The sequence below is a fragment of the Artemia sp. Qi Xiang Cuo genome, chromosome 2, assembly GCF_049724085.1.
Source record: "Artemia sp. Qi Xiang Cuo chromosome 2, ASM4972408v1, whole genome shotgun sequence".
Taxonomy (NCBI): domain Eukaryota; kingdom Metazoa; phylum Arthropoda; class Branchiopoda; order Anostraca; family Artemiidae; genus Artemia; species Artemia sp. Qi Xiang Cuo.
Window position 1 is genome coordinate 4,522,110 of NC_142795.1, and position 18,249 is coordinate 4,540,358.

The 18,249-nt window shown below is 35.5% G+C and overlaps 1 protein-coding gene across 1 annotated transcript in view; it reads right to left on the reverse strand.

Annotated features, from left to right (window-relative positions):
• The window catches only part of LOC148954821 (protein O-mannosyl-transferase TMTC2-like), a 261,000-nt gene that overhangs the window by 211,523 nt on the left and 31,228 nt on the right, over positions 1-18,249 (reverse strand). Inside the window, exon 3 of the mRNA XM_089105236.1 lies at positions 11,188-11,338. Coding sequence (XP_088961362.1) covers positions 11,188-11,338 — 151 coding nt within the window. The remainder of the gene's footprint in view (positions 1-11,187; positions 11,339-18,249) is intronic.

Sequence of the window (18,249 nt, forward strand, 5' to 3'; positions counted from 1 at the left end):
TTTAAATTAAATAAAAAAACAAGTTTTTTAAACTGAAAGTAAGGAGCGACATTAAAACTAAAAATTAAAATAAATCCGTCCTATGTGTACAGGGGCGGGTTAATCCTCTCTTACTTGCGATGGAAGTAAATTTTTTTTATTGTTTAAAAAGTTGTATGGTTTTGAACGCGTAAACTTTGATAGGAATTATAAAGGCGGGGAGGCGGGGCCCGCCGCGGGCTGCTAAGGACGCCGGTCTTGTCCTTTTTATGTTTGTTTTTAGCTACTTACTTTCAGCTTAAAAAACTTGTTTTTTTTATTTAATATATGATCGTTTTTTAGTTAATGCAGCTTTTATTTTCATAAAAATTTTACTTTTCTTTTGCTAAATGGATGTCTTTACAAATTAACTTACGTAACTAACTTTTATATTCGTATATTTTTCTTCTGGCAAAAAATACAAAGTTGCAGATTTTTGCAGATACGAGCTTGAAACCTATGTAATAGGGTTTTCTGATACGCTGAATCTGACGGTGTGATTTTCATTAAAATTCTTTCACTTGTAGGGGATGTTTCCCCCTCTTTAAAAAATCGATTAAATTTTCTCAGGCTCGTAGCATTTGATGAGTAATACTAAACTTAATAAAATTTATATATTTAGAATCAGCATTATAAACACATTCTTTTGATACATTTATTGACATCAAAATTCCGTTTTTAAAAGTTTCGATTACTATTGAGCCGTATCGCTTGTTTTTTTTTATTGTTTTTTTTATTACGTATATGTTATTACGTATATGAAGGGGTTCTCCCCTTAATCAATACCACGCTCTTTACTTTAAAAGTTAAAAAAAAAATTTATTCACAAACCCCTGAATCACAAAGGCCGTTTAATTAGAATAGATAGCTCTTTTGAAAGCACTAAAAAAAACTGTAGCGTAAAGAGCGAGGTATTGAATTGGGGGAGAAGCCCCTCACATACTATTTCTGTTATAATTCTGTTCGTTTTAAGTTCTAATATTACTTCTTACATTTCATTTGAAAAAACTTGGTTTTTTTTTTATTTAATTTCTGATCGTTTTTTAAATAATGCTTGGAAATCCGGCGCCCCCTTCATAGAAATTTCCCTTACCCCCAAGAAACATCCTCCACGGAAATATTCTCCAGAGTCACTCCCTCCTCTAGCCCCCCTCCAGAAAAAAATCCTTCCTGAAAATGGTTGTATACGTCCAAATACCAAATAAATACGGCTGGCAATTCTGGTACTAAAGCCATGGAATTGGTCTTGAAACCATTACCAAGACCGTACCTGAACGTGTTTCACTCCTCACCCCCGACCAACCATTCCTCCCAATAGCAGAAAAAAAACCTCCTTAAAACTTCTGTATACTTCCGAATAACCAATACTATATGTTAACATTGGGTAAAGTTCATAGGGATTAAGTCATCCTAAAAGACATATTTATCATATTTTTGACCATGCTGAACAAAATGCCTATCTCAAAATTTTGATCGGGTGACTTTGGGAAAACAATAAGCGTGGGAGGGGGCCTAGTTGCCCTCCATTTTTTTCGGTCACTTAAAAAGGGAACTAGAACTTTTAATTTTCGTTCCAATGAGCCCTCCCACGATATTCTAGGACCAATGGGTCGATACGATCACCCCTGGGAAAAAAAAACAAAAAAACAAACAAACAAATAAACACGCATCCGTGATCTTTCTTCTGGCAAAAAATGTAAAATTCGACATTTTTGTAGATAGGAGCTTGAAACCTCTACAGTAGGGTTCTCTGGTACGCTGAATATGATGGTGTGATTTTCATTAAGGTTCTATAACTTTTAGGGGGTGTTTGCCTCTTTTTTCGAAAATCAGGCAAATTTTCTCAGGCCCGTAACTATTGATGGGTAGCACTAAACTTGATGAAAATTATATATTTGAAATCAGCATTGAAATCTGATTCTTTTGATATATCTATTGGTATACCCGTTTTCTAGAGTTTCGGTTACCATTGAGCCGGGTCGCTCCTTACTTACAGTTCGTTACCACGAACTGTTTGATATATCCTAAAACTGAGATTGTATAATAATTGCAAGCATTTCAGTTTAATTCATCTGGTTGAAAGCTAAGCAGCCAAACTTCATGTAAATAGCGACGAAGACCACACTGCCTTTCCATCATTAAATAAAAAAACAAATTTTTTTTTTAACTGAAAGTAAGGAACGACGTTAAAATTTAAAACGAACAGAAATTGTTCCGTATATGAAAGGAGCCGTCCCCTCCTCAACGCCTCGCTCTTTACGCTAAAGTTTTTCATTGTTAAAAAATAGGATTGTGAGAAAGTCAAACTTTAACGCAAAGAGTGAGGCGTTGAGGAGGGGACAGCCCCTTTCATATACGGAATACTTTCTGTTCGTTTTAAGTTTTAACGTCGTTCCTTACTTTCAGTTTTAAAAACTTGTTTTTTTTTTTATTTTATTTTTGAACGTTTTTGAATTAATGCAGGTTTTGATTTCGGCTCACCGTACATGAATAATTAAAAAAAAAATTGAATATTAATTTTAATTTTATTTGTTTAAATGGCTTTCTCGAAACTTGTTTAATTTTATTTACGAACGTATTTATCAGTAATAAATATACGTAACTTACGAATTAACCGACGTAACGAACTTCTATATTCATATATTTTTAATACGCATATTAGAAGGTTCCCCCCTAGTCAATACCTTGCTTTTTAAGCTAAGTTCGAATTTTGTTCCAATTTTTTAAAATTGACCTCTTAATCACAAATGCCGTTAATTAGAATAAATAGCTCTTATGAAAGTACAAAAAGATCTTTGGCTTAAAGAGCGAGGTATTGACTAAGGGTGAACCCAATCATATACGTAATGTTTTCTGTCGCTTTAAGTTTTGATGTTGCTCCTTACTTTCAGTTGAAAAACTTGTTTTTTTATATAATTTCTGTTTTTTTTTAATAATGCTGGGAAATCCGGCGCCCCCTTCATAACAATGTCCCTTTCCCCATGAAAACTTCCTTCATGGAAAGATCCTCCCATATAACACCCGCCCCGAACCCCCCTACCTGCCAGAAAAAATCCCCCCTGAAAACGTCTGTATATTTCCCAATAACCAATACTATATGTTAACATTGGGGAAAGTTCATAACTTTCAGCCCTCCCCCCGGGGACTTCGGGGGATTAAGTCATCCTAAAAGACATAATTATCATATTTACAGCCATGCTGAACAAAATGGCTATCTCAAAATTCTGATCGGGTGACTTTGGGAAAAAATGAGCGTGGGAGGGGCCTAGGTGCCCTCCATTTTTTTGGTTACTTAAAAAGGACACTAGAACTCTTAATTTTCGTTACAAGGAGCCCTCCCACGATATTCTAGGACCACTGAGTTGATACGATCGCCCCTGGAAAAAAAAACAAAAAAAACAAAAAAAAACAAATAAACACGCATCCGTGATCTTTCTTCTGGCAAAAAAATGCAAAATTCCACATTTTTGTAGATAGGAGCTTGAAATCTCAACAGTATGGTTCTCTGACACGCTGAATATGATGGTATGATTTTCATTAAGGTTTTGTAGCTTTTAGGGGGTCTTTCCTCCTTTTTCGAAAAGCAGCCAAATTTTCTCAGGCGCGTAACTTTTGATGTGTAGGAATATATATGAAACTTATATATTTGAAATCAGAATTAAAATCTGATTCTTTTGATGTATCTATTGGTAGCGAAATTCCGTTTCCTAGAGTTTCGGTTACCATTGAGCCAGGTCGCTACTTACTTACAGTTCGTTACCACGAACTGTTTGATAAACAATAAGTAAAAGGCGAGAAGGCGAAATTAGCTTTATAAGCTTGTCTGTAAGTATTTTTATTCCATTTGAATGAATTGTTCTTTTTCCCCTTCGCTTGGTGTACCAGTCCTCGCTGAACTTCCTTGAAGTAATGATATTAGCGGTGTTTTGAAAATAAATAAAAAGAAATTCAGTTTTAATCATCGAATTTTAATGTAAATTTCTTTTATGTTGTTTTTTTCTTTGTTTGTTTTGCTGAGGACGACCCTTGGATATAAGGTCGAAATATTCATTTAAAAATTGTGTTCCACTGTCTTGTATACAAAAAAATTCCCTCTTGTTCTATTTATTGTTTACAACTTCATGTATTTTCGAAATTTTGGCATAAACAATGTGATCAAACTTTCAGTGGTCGCAGTGATGATAGTCATTGTGAGTGGTCAATGCGAAAGGATTAATTCTTTCAGATTTAAAGGCCTGAATTTAATTTGTGGCACATCACAAGCATAATCACCATCTTAAAGATCCTAAACTGAGCCATATTTTGTTTTAACTAATGGAGAACACGAAAAAAGAAAAATGCCCTATCCAAAGTTGGCGCTGATCTATAATGCTGGTTGGGTCAATACAAAATTTGAAGCTGAATTTTAAATCAAATTTGTGAACAGAATACATATTTAAATAAATAATTTGGCATCAGATAGATTTTTGAAAAAAAAGAACAATGGAAGAAAGCAAAAAAGAAAATGTTTGTTTATATTACACCGATATTCCAGTGGCTAACATATTTAGAGTTTTGCCGAGTTTACTTAGTGTTTGGTCTGTAATGTGTTCTGAGCTGCTGTATTGGATTTTATATTTGAAAAATATATATAAAATATATATAAAATTTAAAAAAATATATATATATAATATATATAAAATCGGCATTTTATATTTAAAAACATATTTAGCTAGTAGTCTCTAAAATAGGCATATGTTATTTATCCAGTAATGTTTGTTTTATCATTACGATTGGTAATCTCAATGAGAATTCTTCATGAAGAAGCTGCTGATAAAGGTCTCTGAATTGCTTCAATACTTTTAGATCCATGTTTATGTCCTTGGCTTGTCGTGGCATTCTATTTTTGTGGTATTTTAAGTGGTTATGTCCATAGTTTTTAGTTTGATAATCAGTAATGGGTCTTGAATCTAATTTTTATTCCCTAAAACTGGTTCCAGTTCGGACTTAATAGCTGATAAAAAAAACACCTTTTTTTAACTGAAAGCAAGGAGCGACATTTAAACTTCGAACAGAAATTATTCCGTATATGAAAGGGACTGTCTCCTCCTCAACGCCTTGATATTTACGCTAAAGTTTGACTCTTTCTCACAACTCTATTTTTAAAACAAAACAAACATTTAGCGTAAAGAGCGAGGTGTTGAGATTTATAGTCGCTCCTTACTTTCACTTAAAAAAAACTTATTTTTTTATTTAATTTCTGAACTAATGCAGGTTTTGATTTTGGCTCACCGTACATGAATAATTAAAACGAAATTTGCATAATAATTTTACTTTTTTGGCTAAATGGCTTTCTCTAAAGTTGTTTAATTTTATTTACGAACGTTTTTATTAGTAATAAATATACGTAACAAACTTCTATATTCTTATATTTTTATTCCTATATTAGGGGGGTTCGCCCCCCTAGTCAATACCTCGCTCTTTACGCTAAAGTTTGAATTTTTTTCCAATTTGTTAAGAATGATTCCTTAATCACAAAGGTCGTGAATTAGAATAAATATCTCTTATGAAAGTACTAAAAAACTTTAGCGTAAAGAGTGAGGTATTGACTAGGGGGAGAACCCAATCACATACGTAATAGTTTCTGTTCGTTTTAAGTTTTGATGTTGAAAAGTTTTCAGTTGAAAAGTTTTTCATTTGAACGCTTGTTTTTTGTATTTAATTTCTGATTTTTTTTATAATGCTGGAAAATCAGGCCAATGTCCTTTACCCCATCAAAACTTTCTCCATGGAAAGATCCTCCTACGGAGCCCCCGATCCATCCTTCCCCCACTAAAAGAAAAATTCCCCCTGAAAACGTCTGTATACGTACTTCCCAATAACCAAAACTATATGTAAACATTGGGCAAAATCTATAACTTGCAGCCCTTCCCCTGGGGACTGTGGGGGATTAAGTCATCCTCAAAGACATAGTTATTATATTTTTTTCGACCATGCTGAACAAAATGGCTATCTCAAAATTTTGATCGGGTGACTTTGGGAAAAAATGAGCGTGGGAGGGGGCCTAGTTGCCCTTCATTTTTTGGTCACTTAAAAATGGAGCTAGAACTTTCAATTTTCGTTCGAATGAGCCACTTCACGATATTCTAGGATCACTGCGTCGATGCGATCACCTCTTAAAAAAAAAAACAAAAAAAAAAACAAACAAATAAAAACGCATCCGTGATCTTTCTTCTGGCAAAAAATACAAAATTCCTCATTTTTGCAGACAGGAGCTTGAAACCTCTACATTAGGGTTCTTTGATAGACTGAATCTGATGGTGTGATGTTCTATGACTCTAGGGGGTGTTTCCCCCTTTTATCGAAAATAAGGCATATTTTGTCAGGTGCGTAAATTTTGATGGGTAAGATAAAAATTTGATGAGATATATATTTCAAATCAGCATAAAAATTTGATTTTTTTATGTATCTATTAGTATCAAAAATCCTTTTTTAGGGTTTCGATTACTATTGAGCCGGGTCGCTCCTTGCTTACAGTTCGTTACCACGAACTATTTGATTGCGAGGTTCTAATTTCAACCCATGTCTGCTCTCCTCCATCATGGTTCCGAAGTGTGCTTTGTGTGCAGTGTGAAGTGTGTTTTGATATCATCCTGGCAGGGCGTTGGTAATACAATGTCGAACCTGAAGGCGTCGGATATAGTGATGTTGAACGCAAGCGGTTGATTTTACCTCTATTTTGGATATTTTCATTCTTGATACATTCTGATTGCCTCATCTTCAAAATATGTTGAGCATATTTTTGGAAGACACCCAGGCCCCGAGCTTCCTAGGCGTTTAATGGCCAAGCTTGGTAACCACAAAATCTAACCGAATACCCACATTTTGTCAACAATACGCAGTTTGGTAATGCAGTAAATTTGTGTTTCCTTTACGTTTATTTCTCCTGACTTAGGAAACCACTCCAGACTGAAGAAAGCTCTTACTGAATAAAAAACAGCCTAGGCTGAAGATACCTTAGTGTTTAATTGCTGATTTTTTCTGAATACTGACAAAATATCAATGGAGAATACCGAATTTTATCCTACTTGATTGGGCTTCGACTATGGAGTTTGCTGCTTTGACTGGCTTCGCAAGAAGGTTAGTATTGTCATCCAAATCTGGTTGTTTTAAAGAGAAGGAGGAGGCTATCTACACACATAGGCGTTTAATATACCTAAAATTCTTAATGACCTTGACAATCACAAAGCTCCGAAGACTTAGAAACAAGACTCTTCCACAGGTTAAGACTCTTCCTTGTCTTAAGTGAAGAGAAACTTCCATCAGCACGAATATGAACATTCTTGCCAGCATATTTCCCCTGGATAAGGCAAAAAATTTTACCACAGATTCCATCTTCCCTCAATGTGATCCAAATGGTGTCACGAATTGCCGACTCAAAGGCTATGGAGAAGCCGAAAAGCGCTTGTATAGTCTCCTAATGGTCCTTCTCCGTTCTGAAGCCTGTTCATCCCCGTTCTGAAGCCTTCTTTATTGTGTCTTCTTTGGTTTTCACAGGTGTTACACAAATAAGGAAATTCTTTTAGTTTTTTGAATTTTCTTTTAAGTTTTTTCTTAAATATAAAGATAATAATAGACTGTCTCTTGTCAAGGGAGGACAAAATTCTTCTTCCATGTTCCGTTTATGATTTATCATTGAATAACAGGATTAGAGCTATAGTTACAGTTGTCCAGGCGTCTCAAGCTGAAAATATATTTATCCGTGTTTAAGTTAATTTGAATTATTACTTTTCTTAGATTCTTTCAATTATTAATATGTCTGATGATAAAAGAAAAACAAATGATCTAAATTACTGTTTCATTACCTCAAGGTTTAAACGTTCAAATTTAATGAATGCTATGCTATAAACATTCACATTTAACAGCTGCTACAATTTCTGCCATCAATAAAGCCTCTATACACTTCAAAGTTCCCTCTAGGTAAACAAATTCTATCACAAATCAAGAATATAAACATATCACAAACAGCGTAAATAGGTCAGTGGCTTTGTCAACGAGACTAAATCAAGAAGAATTTCATCCCTCCAGCTTGTCCAACTGGGAACAGATGTTGACCAATTTTCAGCCTAGCTTTCGAATCTCTTTGAAATTCCTAAGAGAACTTATCAATAAGGAAATCAGAATGGCAGAAGCTTTCCAATCAGAATATGCAACAGAAAGCAGGTCGAAGGAAACGAAGCATATACTTCTAACCAAGGGCTTTTGAATGAACTCTGATGAGGATCCTTGTTTGGAAATTTATTATTGATTAGGTTTAATAAGGCGTTCGATAAAAAAAAAAAAATGTCAATTTAGAAAATTAATCTTGGTCGAGGAAAAAAGACTTTTCTGTTATTCCAGAACAGAGGAAAAGAAAATTTATTCGTATTTAGTCTTTCGCATCTTATTTCGTATATGCTTTCATTACTATGAATCTTTAATAATTACGATATGGATATTGTACCTTCAATTTGAATACAGTGCTCATAAATTTCATCAAGTAGCCTTTGTAATAGAGGTTCTGAATCATATTTTGTCCTAGTCATGAATGGAGCTCCCATCTCCCTGTCACATGATATGAAATAATGTCTTTTTAAACACACACACACAGTACATCCACACCCTGAATTACGGATATTGACTACTATTCACTTGGAAAAGTCAAGTCGATTGTAGTTCTGACAAGGTCCAAACATTGAGGGGTTTGTTGCTTCTTCAGCATGGTAAAACATTTTAAAATTAAAATCATAGCCTTTGTCTAAGAGATCTGAATGTAGGCTAATCATAGGCAGTGCAATAGCACTGCCTAATTCAATAACGGTGTGGGCACAATGTATTTTTATTTTTATTTTTTTTTTGGTTTCTTAGTCTTAGACCAGGGCACTTCGTATCGAAGGACTTGTCGGGAAGTTCCCAGCACGTCACAGCATTAGTTTCAGTTCATTCAGTCAGATCCTAGGATACGTAATGCGCTAAATATTTGTCACTGCGCGAAGAGGCGGAGCCATGAAGAGAGGTCTAGACTGATATGTGTCAACAATTTTCGCTACTGTTCATATGTACTTATACTATAATCCAGATGTTATCGAGCAAAAATTCGGGGAGCTATTAAAAGTACGTTTCTGTAGGACACGCTGGTGTGTGGTATACCATTTGTCTCTAAACACACGTACAGTCCCTAAGAAATGAACCGTTACTATAGACTGTATTGGAAGGCTGTATTTGGAATAAAAAGTATTTTTCACACAGCCTCAAAAGCAGAGGGGCTTATTGATGCCTATTTTCTTTTTACCAATAAAAATATGTGCCTAAATGTTTTCATAAGCAATCAGTACATTAAAACCTGCACATGCCCATTAAATGCGCTTGTTGTGCTCAAAAATGCATAATTAAAACCCTACTGAACTTTATCTCTTTTTTCTCTAACCATTAACTTTTTTGTTGCTTTTTTTCTTTTGTCAAATATATATCTTTCAATTAAAAAACAGATAAATGAAAAAAAAAACAGTAAAAAATATCAACAGTATTAATACTTCTGATAACACTGCGATACTGCAACATATCAAAATTGCCCCCTTTTGTATACTCCCCCTTCCTCAAATAAAACAACATAAACAGGCGGATGGGCACAACAAAAAGTATAAAACAAGCACCATTATTTTATTGTTTTTAAGAAGACTGAAGAGCCGAAAATAATAACTTAACAAAAATTTTAATTGTTTTCAAAATGGAATAAAAAGTAATTTTTTCTTTCTCGAGAATCTAAGAATGCAAGTGACAACAACGGTCGCGAAATGGATTGGGCTTTGCACAACTTGATCTTTTTAAGTCGTGTAAAACTCACCGCATTGTTTTATTTACAGCTTTTGATATCTTTTGATATCAATTTGATCAATTCGATATCTATGTTATGTAGAGCCCAATTTGTTTGGCACCCTCAGATTGTCGAGAAAGTTTTTTTTACCCTATTTTGAAAACGAGTTAATTTTTTTTTATTTATTATTATCTGACATAGGCCAAAAGAAACCCAGAAGTTTTCGGGGGGAATGAGAGAAGACTGTAATTAAATATTGCCAGGAAGCATGAACTTTATGGGAAAAGAAAAGAGTGAAGCTCTGACGAGTTTCGGGTGAAGGGAGAGCATGCGAAGCTGTGTTAGCCTCAAATGACTTTGTGTAATCATTTTTGTTGCTTACAATGTCAATAAAACTTCAAGTTTTCGTTTGAATGAGCTCTCTCCCCAATTTCTATAACTTGTAGCTCGATCTCTAGTGAAAGAAACACGTGTTTGTGATATCCTTATTAAGAAAAACACTAATATACAAAATTTTGGTAAATAGGGAGTTAAAACACCCCCACTAGATTCCCACACCATGTTCAATCTCATCAAGGTAGCACCCTTTCCAGCCTCCTTTTCTTTTCAAATCTTCGTTTAACTAAAAAGTTTATTCTTTACCATGAACAAGTTGAACTTCATCAACTACATTATGTTTTTCAAAATATGTGTCTCATTCCAGAAAGTACCTAATTTATTTAATGGGGATATTTTTAGCGTCCCCATAAGGGAATAGATTTTGAGTTTTGTTCTGTTTTTGCCTTTCATAGTGTTAAAAATTTTGTTATAAATCACGGTAGTAGCTGCAGATTTTTTCTACAGGAACAATCGACAAACCACGAGGAAGGGGCCAGTTCTGTGTTCTGTCTGTGTTCTGTGTTCTATTTTCTACAGGAACAATCGACAAACAACAAGGAAGGGGCCAGTTCTGTGTTCTGTCTGTGTTCTGTGTTCTGTTTTCTACAGGAACAATCGACAAACCACGAGGAAGGGGCCAGTTCTGTGTTCTGTGTTCTGTTTTCTACAGGAACAATCGACAAACCACGAGGAAGGGGCCAGTTGTGTGTTCTGTCTTTGTTGTGTTTTTTTTTTTCAGGAACAATCGACAAACCACGAGGAAGGGCCCAGATAAATGTGCTATGTTCTGTCAAAATCTAGCTTTGTATTTGATTTTTAACTTTTTCTGTGGGATATCAAGTTTTCTAGGTAGCCCTGCTCAGCGTCACTCCCACAACCACACCCAAGCTTTCAATAAAGATTATTTAATTGGATTAAGTACCTAATTGTTTTGGGTTAAGTACTTAAAAAAGGATTACCAGTGGATTGGATGAGATGCAAAGATCAAACTTGCGAAGTATGTGCCAGTGTCGTTACGAAGCACTTTCCGTGCCAATACTGCAACCAGGGCTGTCGCAACAGAATGAAGAAGTATATTCCCCAAGTGGAATGGAAATGGTGAAAGACCAACTGAAAGAAAACATAAAAATTTTAAGTCCCAGTTAATAACACTTTTATAAATTACGACTGCTGACACAGCTATACTGAAGTATATATATATATATATAAATTAAATTTCAAGTGCACGGGGGATGAGTTGAAGGAGGGTTGAGTTGCATTGACGTCGAGTTTGACGGGAGTTGCGTTGAAGGGGGGTTAAGTTGCATGGGGTTGCAGCACACGGGGTTGAGTTGAAAGGGGTTGATTTTAACGGTATTTGATTTAAACGATGGCTTAATTGAAAGAGGTAATTGAAAGTATATATATATAAATTAAATTTCGATTTACTGTTTTTTCAATAAATTTGGGGAAGGAAAAAAATCAAAATGAAGTACTCACAATTTTTCTGGATAGGGGCTGCTGCTGACACTAACCATTCTTACTGGTGCACAGGTAAGACTTGGTCCAAAAAGGGATAATTCAAAGGGACACATGAAGGCAGTATTATTGGTAGTATTAGTAGTAAAGATGATGGGAGCAGTGAACATGTTAAAAATAGAATAGCCAAGGCTCAGGGTGTTTTTTCACAGTTAAAAAAAGTCTGGAAGAATAGGAAGATAAGTCTGCAAACCAAGATTACAATATTAAAAGCTACAGTGATGACAGTGTTCAAATATGGCTCTGAAGCATGGACGCTACGAAAAGCGGATGAAGATTTGCTAGATGTTTTCCAGAGAAATTGCTTAAGGATTGTTCTGGGTACCCGGCTGACTGACCGTATTTCAAACAATAGGCTATACGAAAAATGTGGTTCAATACCGCTTTCTAGGTCTATAATGAAAGAAAGGTTGAGGTGGTTGGGGCATGTTGTGCTGATGAAGGATGACAGATTGCCGAAGATTGTTCTTTTCGGCCAACCGTCTAGGGCTAAACGGAAAACAGGTCGTCCCCGTCTGGGGTGGGAGGACGTCATAAAGAAAGATTTAAATGAAATGGGAACTTCATGGGCGGGCGTAAAAGGGAGGGTTTGAATAGATTGGGGTGGAGGAGGAGCGTGCGTAGCTGTGTTGGCCTCAGGCGGCTTGGTGCTGCGATGAGTTGTTAGTAGTAGTAGTAGTACATGAAGGCAGCTTAAGTAGAGAGGTTGCACTAGACGAATTTATTTTGGGCGATAAATGGAAGATTTTAACTTAACGTTTAATATAATCTTTTTCTGCTAGTTGAATTCTTTTTGTGCAAGTTGAATTAAGCTCTTTCATCATAGTGTAGCAGATAGTTTTTGTTTTACTATTTAGATAACTTTATTTTCCTTCCAACACACATTCAGTAGAAACCAAAGTTTATAGAATTAGCAGTAAGTTTATCGCAGATAATTTCTGGCTCTTCATTCTCGGTGCGAACAAAAAGCTCCTCCAACTTATTTGTGCACTTATTGTCCACTTATTGGTTAGCCGGCCAAGTGGTTTTGTCAGTATTTGTTCCGTAGGTGATTATTCTTTGTCTACCCGTGAAAAGATCTAATGCCGCTTATGTTTATACGTTCTCTGGAGCACTCGCACCTCGGTCCGGGTTTTTATAATGGGTGAGATAGGGAAAGATCATACTGCTAATTATATAAACTGTGGTAGAAACTGTTTAAAGTGGAAACATTCAACAACTTAAAAATATTTCTGATTAAAGTATTTTTGGCAATTCCTAGCTGAAATTTGAAGAGATCGTAACAGTGACCAGAGAACAATTACACAATACAAGTTCTAAAGGGTTGAGTTTAATGCCACTTTTTGTTCTTTTGGTTCTGGGGTGGAGGGGGGGGAGGGTAGGGGTTTTGGTGGGCACTGGATTTTAACCTCCTCCCTTAAGTTTTTACTCATATAAAAGTAACGAAAATGTATGTAAACAAATCTTCTGTGCATTTTGTTAAGTTTTTTTTGGTAGCCAGCCAGATCTGGGGTCTCATCAGAATTTTCGCTCTTTTGCCCCTACAATAAGTGCAGCTTTAAGCCGTCTGAGGTGGTGGCACGTGACTTTTTTCCCACCCCCACGCCACCCTGAATGTACCACTGAACCTGTTCAACATAAAAATAATACCTAAAAAACAGATATAGGCTTGTTATTTTTACTTTTATGGTCATATCTTCTCTTATTACAAGGATTATACAGTTTGAATTAAGAAACTTTCTTTGTTTATTAAATTCTACTACTAATACTGACAACAACTCACCGCAGCACCAAGCAATCTGAGGCCAGCACCGCTACGTACACTCCTTCTCTATCCCAATCTATTCAAAGCCTCCGTTTTTACACCCTCTCAGGAAGCTCTCATTTCCCTTAAATCTATCTTTACGACATTGTCCCACCCCAACCGCGAGTGCCCTGCTTTTCGTTTAGACTTAGATGGTTGGCCGAACTCTCCTTGTTTATTTAAATACAATAAAATTTATTTGAATAGCAAGCTTCCTTTTATTTTATCCCTTTAAAAAGCTTATAATTTAGCGTTTCTCTAAGTTTTAAACTGTTACCTTTGTAAAGCCATACAATTTTCAAATCGTAAATGGTTTCTTTGCTGTCTTTTCAGTGGGTTTAGTCATTCGCGCCCTTATCGCAAGGATTTATAGCCTTTAAAAAACTTTAGATGCTTATCATTACCTTAAATTGTATTTTTTTTGTATACGGAGTTATGGAAGAGATCTGCAGCTTTTCTACTATTTTTTCACTCCTAACAATGAGATTCATGCATTCAGACCTCCCTGTAAAGAAATATAATAGCGGAAAAGCATTTTTCGTATCAGTTACTTACTTTATACCATATATTGCAAAGAAGTATTTTTAGGAATTATTTGACAAAGGGACTATTAAAGCTGTTAGATAAATTTTTCAGTTTTGGTTTATTGATTACGTAGCATTAAGACATTAAATATACATATACAATATGTGTACATAATTATCCCTGATGAATGCCCTGATGAGAACAGGCTGTTCTGGTGATCGGGTGGAAAATCCCGCTTGCGCAGCATCATGGTGGTGTCAAAGTGGTCTTTCATGAGTTTGCCCCACAAGAATCGTACTCTCGAACGGTGCTGCACGGTGACGTTCCCGAGTGGCACCCCTCGAGGAAATTATAGCCTACTTATCCTCACTGGATTGCACTGGGCTCTGATTAATGGGTGAATGTTCTGGGTTCAGTTTCTTTTGGTGGACTTTTTTGGCTGAAAAACTTCTTCCTATCTAATTTTCTATTATGGGCTACCCCTCCTCCTCATTAGTGCATAATATTTGTAGGCATAAATATATAGTGAGTTGGAGGTAAAAAGCTTAAGATTGCTTGTGCAGGACGTCGACTCTTATTGATAGAAGGGCATTGTCAAGTATGGAAAACCATGATGTGACCAATATGGGCCCAGGAATTGAATTACAGAGAAAATGAAAGGCTTTCATAATAACAGCGTAGACCAGAAATAGTCACAGACATCAAGAGGGATTAAGTATCCATTTCACATTTTTTATGCTGTTTCTAAAGTTTTTTGCACCCCCTCCCACTGCAAAAAAAACCGCCAAACAAAAGTCCTGAATACAGCCCTGGGGGTTAAAAATCTATTTCCAGTTCTACCCACTCCTTGTCTTTTTCTGAGAACTAATTCTGTATTTATCTTGGCTTGGCTTTGGGATGTCTTGGCTTTAAAATGCACCCTTTGAGGTATCTCCCTACCTTCCTAACTAACCAAAATATCTTAAGGTCTAAATAAACTTTACTGTCTTAAGGTAAATTCTTTGTGGTTTTACCATTTGAACCATTTGCATATAAGGGCTTCAAACCTCTAAAATGGAGCAGCACGATTGTTTTGTAGTTGGGGATGGAGGGAGATGCCTCAAAGGGTGCATTTTAAAATCAAAAGATCTCAACTCTCACTGATTTTTCAGATAAATACAGAATTAGTTCTAAAGGTGAGACGAGGGAGGATGGAGATAGAAACTGATATATAATCCCCAGGGCCATATATTTTTTTTTGGGGGAGGGAGAGGACAATTTTTCGGGGTAGGGGTACACAAAATTTCAAAAAAATTGAATGTGAAATTAATACTTAATCCCTCTTGATTTCTGGGTATGTTTTTGGTCTATGCTGTTATTATGGAATTAAAGAGTAACATTAAACCGCAAAATGAGCAGAATTTCTTCCGTTCAGAAGAGGATTGTCCCTTTCTCATCCCCAGGTCCACCTCTTGGTCGCAAAAATTTCGGAAGGTGCTCATTCGATCAGGAATTGAGAGTTGTAGTCCTTTTTTTATAAGTCAAAAGTAATTGGAGACCAGTCAGCCACGGGGGGTATATTCTGGGGGAGAGGGGGTACATTTTGGATCCTGTTTTTTACATTTGTTTCCAACAAAAATTTACATGTATTTACATCAGTATGACCAACAGATTATTATGAAATTGAAAAGTAAATTTTGACATCCATTTCCTGCGAAAGATTAAACTTCTAAAACAACATTTTCTTCAAATGAAAGCGAAGAGCTACACTCAGACTTAGAACAAATACGTATTATCATGTTTATGAAGGGTGCTGCTCCCTGTTACCCTATCCTCTTTCCTCTAAAACTTAACTGATACTTCACTGAAAGCATTATAGAGTGTTAGAAATATAGCCAGTAGGTAATTCTATGTGTTTTGTTTACCAATTACCTTTCAGAACATTCGAATGAAAAATTTATTTTCTATAGAAATACGAATAAATAAAAGCTTCCATTTCGAGGTAAAAAAAAATAATTTTCTAATTGCCCTTCAGGTTGACAAGGGGTGGCGAACGCGGGAGCCAGCATACCCCCCTGAAAATTACCCCTTGGTGTATACCCCCCAACGTATTCCCCCCGGACAATACCTCCTACGGAAAATTCCCCCAACAGAAAATTCCTCCTGCGGAAAATATCCCAAGGGGAAAATTCCCACCCAGATTCCCCCTAGATTATTCCAGAGGTTCATGGTAGCTTCACGCTTTTTTAGTTTTCTCCTTGAGAATTCAGCTTTGATAGTTTTGAAATTTTACTTATTTAAAAATTAAATTTTTGATGACATTTGATAATTTAGTAAAAATTTTCGATGAACAGTAGTTTTATTGAATAAGTTCTCAATAATAATTTTAATAAAGAAATTTGGGGACGGATAATAGTGTTCATGTGGATGGAATGGATGTGGATATGGATGGAATTTATCGCTAGAAATTTTCGGCAGCACGCCACCGCCGACAGTATCAGCGGTGTGCCAGCGCGCCAAAACCTTGGTGGTGCTGGCGTGCTGAGATATTTTCGATGGTGCGTCGTTAGTTTTCGGTCCAGGTTTAGGGGCTGCTTGAGTAATTATTTAACATGAGAAGACAGAAAGGACGCTTATAGCAAAATCTGAATTGGTGTTTTGTTTATGGAGTTCTGTTTTCTCTAGTTTAAAGATATACTTTTATGACAAATATTTTGCAATAGATAAAAAACAAAATTGTAAGGTATAAAATAAAATCCCTTGATAAATAATTTATTTGAAAAAAAATTATATTTGGATACTTAGTTTCCTCAAAATTCAATTTATTTCTAAACGAAATCATTTGAAATCGAAGACTTTAAATATCCGCTATAAAGAAAGTTTGAAGGGTTTAACCTACACATAATGGACCTTTAGAACTTGCCCTTAACTCAGGGCTTCCACTATCCCCGAATTTTCGGGGATCTCCCCGAAAATCTATGTGTCTCCCCAAAAAAAAATTTGGTTCCCCAAATCCCCGAAACTCAACCAATCACGGTGTCACCACTATAGTGACTATCCCTAGCAGACATTACTTTACATACCATAATTTTTCACTACTCTCTTGTTTGTTAATTTTCGTCTCCTGTGTTACTCTGCATACGATCCAGACCGATACAATTTAAGTATAGATGGTTCTTCATATTTTCACAAAACTATCATTTTCCTATTTTAGATTAAACCATGTCGAATACAGTATTCCAAATTCTATTAAGAATCTTACATTTATGTCATTCGTGGTCAAGACAATCTTGACAAAACTAGACAAGAATTTTACTTAAAATTGCTGAACGCTCGGTTGATTTTGAGTTTTGAAATTGAACTTCTAAAGAGGGAGAATTGTTCTGAAAGCCGAATCATAAGTTTAAATTTTGTTTTCTTTCGCTATTTTTGGTTTTGGTCATACTGTATTAATGTTTAATACTTAAGGATTGAAAGCATAAAATATTGAAGGAATCTTTTTGCCAGGAATTCTTACCATTTAAATTTTGTCTTTAATTCGGTGTGTAAGATTTAAGTTCTTTTCTTTTTTTACCTGAGAATTATATTGGTCAGTACTCCCCTCACAATTATTGTTCTGGTCCCTTCACCCGTGTATTTGTTCAGGGGGCGTAATATTTTAAAATGCAGTTCTAGGACCTTTTTACAGTCTTGCAAAGCTGTTAGTTAGGCGAAGGAAATTTTCCTAAAAATATTTTCTGCTCGAATTCGGGATAGCCAAGTAAACTTGTTTAAATATCTAGGCCTACATTTACAACTTCTAATGCTTGAACAATTTTAGTAGCCCTGTATGAAGGCTAATTATGAGATAAAAACAAAACAATTTAAAGAGATTGTGGTATAATTTATTTTATCGGGAGAACTGTCCCTAAATACCATATTCTTACCGCAAAAAGGCACCACCCCCTCCCCCTCCTAATGAGGTGAAATTTAGCTATAGACTATGTACAAGGTCGGGGAATAGGGGATTTAAAAGGAAGTGACCCCAAAAATATTATTCATAAGAAAATTTCCTTTACAGCTTAAGGTAAAAATTTGGTTATTAGGCTCATATAGTTTTCTTGTCATGTTTTATATTATTTTCTGACTTATTTACCACGAACTTTTGGTTAATAATGCCAAATCATGTTAGTGTGAAAAAAAAAGAATAAGTAAC